The 10,135-nt window shown below is 43.7% G+C and overlaps 3 protein-coding genes across 3 annotated transcripts; 1 reads left to right on the top strand and 2 right to left on the bottom strand. All coding sequences in view use genetic code 11, as the record gives it.

Annotated features, from left to right (window-relative positions):
* Positions 1–474: 474 nt before the first annotated feature.
* On the bottom strand, positions 475–3,447 carry EGR_07423 (RING finger protein; the record flags this gene model as incomplete). The annotated part of the gene is made up of 5 exons (XM_024496672.1): positions 475–651; positions 1,232–1,303; positions 1,934–2,403; positions 2,792–3,108; positions 3,422–3,447. 5 exons carry the CDS (start codon positions 3,445–3,447, stop codon positions 475–477), a joined length of 1,062 nt encoding a protein of 353 aa, XP_024348959.1.
* Positions 3,448–5,575: 2,128 nt separating this feature from the next.
* EGR_07422 (Transmembrane protein) lies at positions 5,576–6,220 on the top strand (the record flags this gene model as incomplete). The annotated part of the gene is made up of 1 exon (XM_024496671.1): positions 5,576–6,220. The coding sequence occupies one exon, from the start codon at positions 5,576–5,578 to the stop codon at positions 6,218–6,220; it is 645 nt and encodes a 214-aa protein (XP_024348958.1).
* Positions 6,221–6,371: 151 nt separating this feature from the next.
* EGR_07421 (NADH dehydrogenase [ubiquinone] 1 beta subcomplex subunit) lies at positions 6,372–7,366 on the bottom strand (the record flags this gene model as incomplete). The annotated part of the gene is made up of 2 exons (XM_024496670.1): positions 6,372–6,605; positions 7,238–7,366. The coding sequence occupies 2 exons, from the start codon at positions 7,364–7,366 to the stop codon at positions 6,372–6,374; spliced, it is 363 nt and encodes a 120-aa protein (XP_024348957.1).
* Between the last annotated feature and the right edge of the window lie 2,769 nt (positions 7,367–10,135).

Genomic DNA, 10,135 nt, shown 5'->3' with positions numbered 1-10,135 from the left:
GAAGTAGGAGGAACGTATAAAAGCAGAGGTGTGCGCAGTTAGGTGTGAATTGAGGCCTTGGTAGATGGATGAAGGGATCACATGACAAGAAATTTACCCTGGAAAAGAAAGAGTCCTTTTGTTTGCAGAAAAGAGAGATAAACTAAATGAGATGAATGTAAGCTGCTTAAATATGTGTTTGTATGGAAAACCATCGTCCATTTCAATGGACCTGTTGGAAATGAGCTTTCCTTAGTGGAGCTTTGGAGTGCCACTTTGAAAAGGCTAACATCAAGTAGACAAATGAAAGCGCAACCAAATGACAAAATTGAGGTCTTTGGAAGCCCTTTTAAGGCTTTAAACTGGTGCCTTGGTGAGGGAATATCGCAGGCGACGGACGTGGGAGCTATTGAAACACAATAAAATAACGAGAAAAACCACCCATCACTAAATCTCCCCTTTCTTAAGGGAAGAAATTTCAGACTACAGGTTGACCTATAACAAGGAGCGCCAAGCCATCGAAGGCGGGACAACCTGGACGAGTTGGAGGATAAAAAGTAGGGGATATAGAATGAACCATATTACTTGCCTGCAAGGAAGAATTCGGATGTTATCGAAGGGTCGATAGGGCTCAATGCAAATAGCGCAGTGTTCTCCGTTAGCACCGATCTCCTACACATACAGACAGAACGAGAAAGAAAAAGTGTCGTGACCTTAAGGTCAATCAATCAACTCCATGGGCTGCCTTTTCAAACTCCGAGGCTATAAAGAGAGGCTCGCTTTTACGTAGGCAACAAAACTACTCCCGTTCGCCCTTCGCCTGTCTTCTCACGACACGTGATTGGCCAAGTGGATTGAGGCGTGGACGCTGCCTCTCTAGCTGCTCTTGTACTTGTCACCAGGACTTCAGTACATAGTGCTGCTACGTATTGTATCAATGCGAAAAGAGGCACTCACCAACGCTAGCTTGGATACTTTGAAGCCTTCCAACCAACTGATTGGGTTGGAATTGATCAACACCACCAGTCCACGAAAGTGAATCACACACACACTTCACCAATGAATGAATAAATGACGAATGTATGACTCATTATCTGCTACACAAAGACCCCTTCCTGTGTTCATAAATCCTTGATACAACCGACGCCTCCAGGTTTGCTGACCCTTCTAATCTCTCACACAACCACCTTCAAGGGGTGACAAATAGTGGCAATCTTAGTCCGCAATGACGCAGGCATGTGTGACAACTCACCTTATCACCAGCCTGTAGCAACTTTAACGGGATCCGCGCCACGGCCTTGCGAGCCAATTCGGCCAGGCGACGCTGAAGGATTAAGAAAGGAATGATAGGTGATGAATTCACAGATGCACTCCAAACAACAGGTAGGATGGATAGTCTAGCCTAAAAGCAGGTAATGCGTTATTTCCGGCCCTCAGTAGGTGCTCTAGTGGGGAGCTGCAACCGCATCGCAGGTTCTAAGCTTCGATGCACCGCCTACACCAAGTGACATATATCATTTATCCTCTAGACGAAGTGAAAGATCTTGATCTGGGGGGAGAAATTACACCCTTCGCTTTTGAGAAGGAAATGGCATTTGACAGAAGATCTAAACCAAATAACAAAACACTGATCGTGGCGACCGTTGTCCCCCTAAGAACGTGGCGGCTACGGTGTTAATTCACTTTCTTTGCGCCTGGTGATTTAAAAATCCACCGTTAAACCACCAAATCTAAAGATAGGCCAGCATAATAACAGTGCAATGGCTAACAATGCTCCCATAGGAGGAGCATGTCCGTGGCGGATAAAGGAGATGAGTAAAACACAGCGCACCGCCCCTTCTACTTCCTTTTCCTCCCTTCCTCATCGCGGGGTGAGTAATCCCCACTTTTTATTTCTTCTGCTGAGACAATGCCCTCGAAATAAAGCAGGAAAATGAGAGAGCTAGGGAATCACCGAGGCGCGCTCCTTGCTGTGGAGGTAGCGGAACCGCTGAACGTAGTAGAAGACAAGCCAAGCGAGGGAGATGAACATGAGGAGGATGAAGGAGACGGCAACAAAGAGGACAGAGGAGCGATTAAGGAAGGCGTCCTCCATATTTACCACTCCTCCGCTCCCACTGCTAACCCCATTTCCACTGGTACTACCGACAGTTCCATCAGAGGATGACTGGTTACTATAATGATCTGGTGGAGAGGCGTTGACGCGGTGGCGTGGAAAAGATGGGGTTGAAGAAGGAGAGGGTGGGGGAGATGATGGTGATCGGTGGATCCAGAAGCGCGATCGTGGTGATGTGCCCTCGGGGGAGGTGGAGATTGCAACTGTACATGCGGTGGTTGTGTTGGGTGTATCGGAGCATCGTCGTACCGATAGAGGCACGGCCTCCCGAGGCAACAGGAGTGCATATAGAGGAGCCGAGTGCAGCTCTGCAGGACAGAAAAAGTGAAACTAGGCTGCTTATTAGGCAACTCAGTACACCACGACGACTAGCATACTATCCCAGTTCGTTTGCAGATGTCTATGGATGGCTACGATGTTTGGTTTCAGATGGGAGCGTTGTGGCTCACACAACGCCAAGGACCTGAGTTAATATCAACTACTTAAATGTTCAGGTTATGCTAACTTGATCCACTGGGCCATTACAAGTCAAACGGCTGACGTACTAGAAATAAAGGATATTTGGGAAAAAACGTGACACCCGGAAGCATGGTAAAAAGACAAATCAAGAAAACAATAAGAAATAGTTGGGTAAGCGAACCCAGCAACCTTGGGCATAAAGACCAGTTGTCAGAAAATGTTTTTTTGGAAACCCACCAGATCTGTTGCCAAGGTTATTGAGGCTCGGAGCACTAGGAATCTCATCAACATAAAACAGAATCCCTCTCAATAGAGTCCCATTGATCAATCGCGCCGACTTAAGGACACCCAAGATGGCATCGAGAGAAGAGCAATCGTTCCTTAAATCGATCAGCGCAAACCAAGAGTTTTCTCGAGCAGGTAAGCCTTTCAAAGAACATTGATGATCATCGAAGAAATCAGAACCAATGAAGATTAAGTCACTGGGCTGCTGTTTTGTCGGAGATTTGATTTGTGATAGGTCCACATTAAAGTCTTTTACCCGGGGGTAAGATCTAAACAGTAGATGAGTTCGGTTATTCAACAAAAGTTGCAGGGAGTGTATCACAGGGTTCAAAGTATTCGTGGGATTATAGGACTGGCTGAAACTATTGGGAATTTGTGGCCTGCACAGAGGGACTAGGCTTAGGAGAGCAATAACGTATGCGACGAATTGGATGTCGCTATGTGTTTGCTTTGACACATAAAATATTTCCATGATTATTTTGAGCAGACAAACATCCGAAACCTGTTAGATTCTGGAATGCAGTGCTCATGCGGGTGCATGAAGGTTCGTCTATTACGACTTGAACCTATAAGAATGCAGACTTCTGCAAAAAGAAATTGTCAGCCATCAGGCGGTCATTCCCAGCGGTTGACTTTTGAAACGATCGAACAAACACTGGTCCGTCGAGATGCTAAGGGATGTACGGATTTGTGTGTGCTTTAATACAAAATGATCCTAAAAAAATGACCTATTTTGTCTGTTTTATGGCCAAGAATTCACTCAAATTGTTAATAGTAGTCAGTTGACCGGGCCTCGAGCTGCTAATGCCAATAACTTTAAAATTCATCGCTTTTTAAGTACTTTTGTATTTTACTAACTGCACTGCATCAACTTTTAAGCCTTTAAATAGCTGGTTTAATAGGTCTGCATGGCTTAAAATTAAAAGCAATTTTACAAAATTTGAAACATATTGAAACATTTGAAACGTATTCGTTCTCTAAGTCCTTTTGTACGTTTAAAAGGTGCTAGGGTTTAGCAATGCCACAGTTGAAAAATTGCATACGATTTACTATTTAACTAGCTATTGCTAATGGCTGCGTCTCAAGATGCTTAAAATATTGTTTTATGTTTCCGTGCTCCTTTATACTTGGTTAAAAAATACGTATCCTGTTTGCTCAGTGAAATCCACTTGTATAATGTTAGGCTCTTGAAACAGCTGAGGGAACTTTTGCCACCCAAGGCTGCCCTGGAGTTGAAAAAAACACGTAGTGCTCCGACAGTATATTCAAATATTCAGCATACGGTAGGGTTAGAAGCTTTTGGCATGGTCCAGAGGTCAGGTCACCCAGTAAAGTTACGATGACCAAGAAACAAGGTGACCTTTTTAATAAACCTGGAGTTAAGCAGCTACCGTAACACAGCCCCTCTCCTCTTTTGGGCGTCATCTCCTAGCAGCCCCTTATCGGCCCTCCATGTTAACTACCATGATGTAGTCAGTGCTGTAAGTAAACATTCATGATCCATCCGTTTTTGTCAGTAAATTTTCATGCGATTGAGGGGATACTCAACCGCAACATCACTGATTCCTTTTAGGCATTTTCCTGGATCTAGGGTTTCGTCCCGTATAAGAACTAAAATTCAGGGGCGGATAATGTACTGGCTTTCATGCGCATTCATGACTAGTTATAAGAGCACTGACCCAAAACAGATTTTTGTAAGAAATGACAACGTATTATGCATTTCTTTGGAATAGGGTTTCGCGTCGATTCCCCCTTGATGTTTTGATTCCACTTTTGTGCTGCCTAGACACACCCACATTGGGTTATATTTAGTTAAAAGTGAAGTGTACGAGGCATCACGAGTTTAGATTATCGACATCTTATGCAGATATGGTAGGCGACTCCACAACAAACCTTTAAGTTTTACCGGCTAGCGTCGCCTTCACTGCTATTAGCTTACTTAAAAAACTCAGTAGTGGGGTAGTTACCCGTGGTAGATGTAAATTTTTAGTCCTTTTGTTACAAACAATTGTTTCGCCACTCCAAGGCTTTTCTCCTAGCAGTAGAACTCTGATTAGATGTCCTTTGAGAAGGGATTTACTTCTGTTGTCACTGATGTAGTGCACCGACACTTCTCGAAGATGAAAGGGGACACAACACTCAGGAAGAATACATACAATTAACATACAGTAGGGGTTGGGGCTGATGGCATGGCCCAGAGGTGAGCCCAACCTTCGAAGGCACGATGATTAAGGCGTAATGCAGCTCTGTTGCTAAGTCCGACAGTTAACCAATATATTACGTATTCACTGTGTGCACCACCTGTGTATCAATAAACATGAATTAGCATCATTCATTTACTATGCATGGCCCGGGTCCAAATTCTACATAGTTTTGAAGACGACGATAAAGAATAAGCAAAATCCACGTGATTCGATACATTTTCAATGAGTGAAATCGATAGCCAAAAAACAGAAAGAACCAACCTCGAAGCCAAGGCAACTTTTAAATTCTTCTGTTTGCTTTAGTAATTTGAGAGCCTAAATCATTGGTAAAAAAAGCGCTTTTAAAAATTTATAGAAGCGATTTTCTAAAAAAGTTTACATGTTTTCGCTTTTAGGACCAATTGGATGTTCGTCTAATTACGCTATTGTCAAGGTTATCAGCTGAGCCTCTGCTGTAAACCCGCCTGTTGGTGCATCATCAGCTCGTCGGGCGCCAACGTATGCTATTTGCTCTGATCATTCTGTAGTCGACATGGAAGAGGATCCATTTGCTCACATTGATCTTCGAGTGACAGAAGGTATTTCCTCCTTCTTAAGGCGGGCCACCTCCTGTAACGACCTGGCATCCCATTTGAAGAACCAAATAGAACAAATTCCTAAGGACGCAAAAACTATAAAGTTTTCACAGGTTCGAGAAGCCCATGAAAACATGGAAGCCTTAGGTTTGTTTAACCTGCCACCACTTTGGAAACTTGTGCGATCCTCTGGAATCGTTTTCCCCGAACCTTATGTTCCGCCCAGGAGCATAGTTGTCCAACAACGGGTGGAAAGTCTAACTCAGAAGTTTGCCAACATGGAGTACGGCCGCATGACTAGCCACCTTCCTCCTCTCGGGGTCACAGCCAGATACAAAGCTTCCGAATTCGACGGTGTCCAGTGCATGAAACGGCAGGTTACGATGATAATCAACTTCGTGCTTGTCGTTATTGGTTCCTTCGTCTTCGGTTACTTCCTAAGTGACATGGTTGGACAGAGCCATGCCAATCCTGTACAGAGAATCTCTTGTGGCTTTACTCTTGCTCTCTTCGTCTTCTTTGCTGATTTGTACTTTCTTCTTAAAAACGTGGATGCTTGCGAACTAAAGCCAGTCCCACCGAGAAGTGAACAGTGCACTTGAGGCAATGCCTTTTCTTCAGTCCCTCATTCTACCAAGTTTGTACTATTATAGAAAACTTTCTACTCATTCCTGCTTTTGGGTGTTAAGAAATGCTGTTGCTTTCGTACATCTATTTTCTTTTCAAACGGCTAGGGACTAATACAGATGAATATTAAGAAGCGGTTTGCTCCTTTTTCATAAGACGGTACTCTCTCTCGTACTCCTTCATTCGCAAGATTTGATCTTTGGTTTGACACTCTAGGTAGCCGTGACGAAAATGTCCACAGAAAAGCGGAGATAGGACGCCCCTTTCGACTCTGCATTTGCGCAATGCCATCAGCATCGGTGCGCAGTAGTCGCGTTCTTTTGAAGTCAGACCGGCTGCGATCATTTCTTCCTCTGTGACCTGAAATGGAACAGTAATAAGCTGTGCGGGGGGCTTAACCCAATTAAGTGTTGATTAGATGTTCAAGATGACGGAGGAATAACTGCACTGCCTAACTTCGTAACTAGGGCGGATCATAAGATCACAGAAGTCCATTGAAGGGGAATTGTGGGATGGGAGTTATTGCGTTTTCTACCAACTACTTTTCGGGAAAACCCGGGCCAGTAGCTCCGACTGTGAAACAAAACGAAGAGAGCTGGAGACACATGAAAGTAGCAGTATGGGATCAAACAATAGAAGTCGCAAGTGCCATCAAGGTGATATTGCCATCTATGGCAAAACTTGCAATTTGAAATTACCTAACTAGATAGTGGTAGTGATGAAACGCAAGAGGCGCTTCTACTGGTATTGTCTATCCCAGATTTACGCAAGGATCATTGTGGAGGAACCTACTATTGAGCACAACAAATTATACCTAAAAATTAGCACTTAGACTTGATTGCCACAATATCCAAGCAGTGAGAAAATTGGCACAAAAAAAAACAATAAAACAATAGATTGCAGCCATAAAACTGTACAAAACTATACTGACATATAGCTGTGATTGTTAGGATCGAGGCATAAGAACGGAGTGCTAGCTAAAATCTGCTTACAATAAGTTCACGTTTCTTCCGACCCCGTGGAAATCCTTTCAAGGGATCGTGAGTAGGTGGTTTCGTAACATTTGGTACGGAATCAGGATCCCTGTAGGTCTCAAATACATGAGAATAGCTCGCGCCCATCTCAAGAAGCAGCACCGCGGATAATTTGAAGTCCGCGGTGCACTGAAGAATGCATTCAATTCATTTTACCTGTAGTGGTTGATGGCTGAGAGTCTGACTTTTTAAACCATATTAAACGACAAAATTATAGGTTTTTTAACTTTTGTTGCTCCCTTGCCAGGCGTTGCTGAATTACGACATAAATAGCGCTGTCACAGTCCATTCATGTATTGTGCTAATACACATACATATATATATATCTGCAAAATTATGGCAGTTCGATTAGCTTTACATTCAATAAAGTTTGAATCTACTTTTCTGCAGATTTTATTCATGCCCAGCACCATGGCCCCCGGGTCATGCCAGTAGGCTGTAAGCCATTTTTTGCGTGAGCAATGTATTTTCTGCCAAACCACTACAAATTCTCTCGACTATGAGGAAGACTCAGTCATCGCAGTCATAGCAGTCAGTAGCTTGCGGGGCAGAAATAATGTCTTTCCTCTCCTTCGTCGATGATATACCTTGTCAATTCCATCGTATTCAGAGATTTATCGGCTCTGTAAACTATGCTGAGGGGACCTAGGACTAAATCACTTCATACTGCTCAGGCGTTCTACAGCGTGTGCACTTTGCATTTCTACCTTTTGCTTTTGACGCATTAGTTTTGACACCTTTAAAGGACCTTCATGTTGTTGCCATTCCGTATTTATTCCTTCCTACCGTTTCGCTGTCACTTCGACACAGCTAGTAGGAATACAGTCGCTTTATCTTTTGTCCAGTTGGGAGTACAGTGGACGTCTCCACAAGGGCCCTCTCAAAACTGTTCAGGTTTACTAGCCTTTCAGTAACTAGTTTGTCTTCTAAATACGCGTGATGTTAGGCCACCTGTCAACATTACACCTCAGTTTAAGTTAATTGGTCAGGATCATCTTTCCTTTGTGATTTCAAAACCAGATAATTGGTAGTTATCCCTTTGGACCTAGTTTTCCTGTTGTCACCGCTAGTGTAGCGCCTGAGCGATTGTCCTGAAGTTGAAAGTTGAAAGTAGCCGGAGTACCGACGGTACATCCAGATGGCCATGTCATAGAGCGAAGGTACACCTTGTTCTGTCTGAAGATCCTGCGCCGTTGAACACAGTCAAAAAAAAACATCGAATTAATATGCCTGTAATCTTTGTTTTGACAGAGGAACCACCTTAGTTTTGCGTAACTTCTTTCACCCTCATGTTAAACACATTTGCTTCTGAGAATATGATTTGTTTTCACATTTGTTCATATGCTACTTCCGCCAGTTTCAATAGACTCTCACAGCACCGTACATAGAAACGCATCGATAGTGTTGTCCTTCTCTTAGAGATATTGCCAACTTTTTTTATAAAAGAACAACCTTCTCTCTTCGAAGAAGAAATATCTATATTTCACCTCTTTATAGTTGCATGTGATTGAAAAGAAATATTCCGGAAAAAAAATAGTTAAAGCTGGCAAGTTTGTACATCATTAATTATTCGAAGCAATTGCTTTCTCTTGTTAGGCGCTTTTGCTTGCCATCGCCTAAGCCTGCATGCCACAGTGATCACATGTTTTTCTTCAAGGGGGTCACGTGGTCTAAACTTGGAGGGCATTTTGAAGAAGGATCAGTGTGCCTACAGTGTGATCTCGACAGCTTGAATCAAAAAAAGTTTTATCGCTTCCGCTTGGTGTGTCTATAAATCCCGAAAGGGATATCCGGATAAACGCGCTAGTTACTCTAAACCCTATTCACTCAGTAGACGTGTCTCAAAGATATTAATCACTGACGCGTACTATAGACATATACCATAGTAACTCTCAACTTAGCTAAGTTGTCTAGCATTCTGAAATCATAACAAGGCTGAAAGATGCTCTGCAACGAATCCGCTTTAAGAAATGTAGTCGAGGCATCGTATATCTTCATTAAGGCGGCACAACGACCCCTCACTTGACGTTGACACTTCATTTGATAATTGTCCTCCTACAGATCACTAGACTAAGGTGTCTGTTAGGTGCAAAGGTGGCTTCGAGTACCCCTTTGCTGTGTGTCTCAGGATGTGCCCTGATTCTGTTAGAGCTGGGAGCCTATAATCAGGCGTATAGGCCTCTGCTGTTGAATAACCCACGTGCCTAAACACACAATTAAAACAAGTGCAGGTCTCTTGCACCTTAATACGACTCAAAAGGCTGTGTTAATCTAGAGAAAAAGGCGAAATCATAAATTAGGGAGGATTTCCGATAGCCTCTTAAATAATAAGCAGCTGCCGAAGAAGTGGGTAGATGGGTAGGTGGGCGGATATGAACACGTGTGGAGGCGGCACCGAGGCACGCGTTTACACAGTGTCACTTTGCAGAGGAAATAAACAGACATACCAGACCAGGGCAATCGATAGTGGTGGCGCGGTCCTCTTCCCTCCGTACGCGCCTTCACATGTACGTATGCATTGGTTTGTGTGTTTGTGTGTGGGCACCATTCTTTCCCAAACCAAAAGTTCCCTTCCTCCGCAGGCAAATGACACCACCATTCCGCATACATACACACATTCCACCGTCTCTCTGGCCTTAATCCCAATCGCACAACTAAAACGCCTTAGGAGAGGGGGAGACGGGGAGGGGGGCGAGGTCACCTAAACACCGATCACACTCACTGGAAGAGCAGTGACCGCCCCGAGTAGAATTCAGTTGACTTACTTCTTTTGACACCTGCAAACACCTTGATGGGACGATTTGTAACAGAGCGAAATAGCTACAAAGTCATCAGCTGCCTTACTTCAACCCACTG

This window comes from Echinococcus granulosus (assembly GCF_000524195.1).
Source record: "Echinococcus granulosus chromosome Unknown EG_S00076, whole genome shotgun sequence".
NCBI lineage: Eukaryota > Metazoa > Platyhelminthes > Cestoda > Cyclophyllidea > Taeniidae > Echinococcus > Echinococcus granulosus.
Note: the sequence above shows the minus strand (reverse complement) of the source record. Positions and strands in the feature narration are given on the sequence as shown.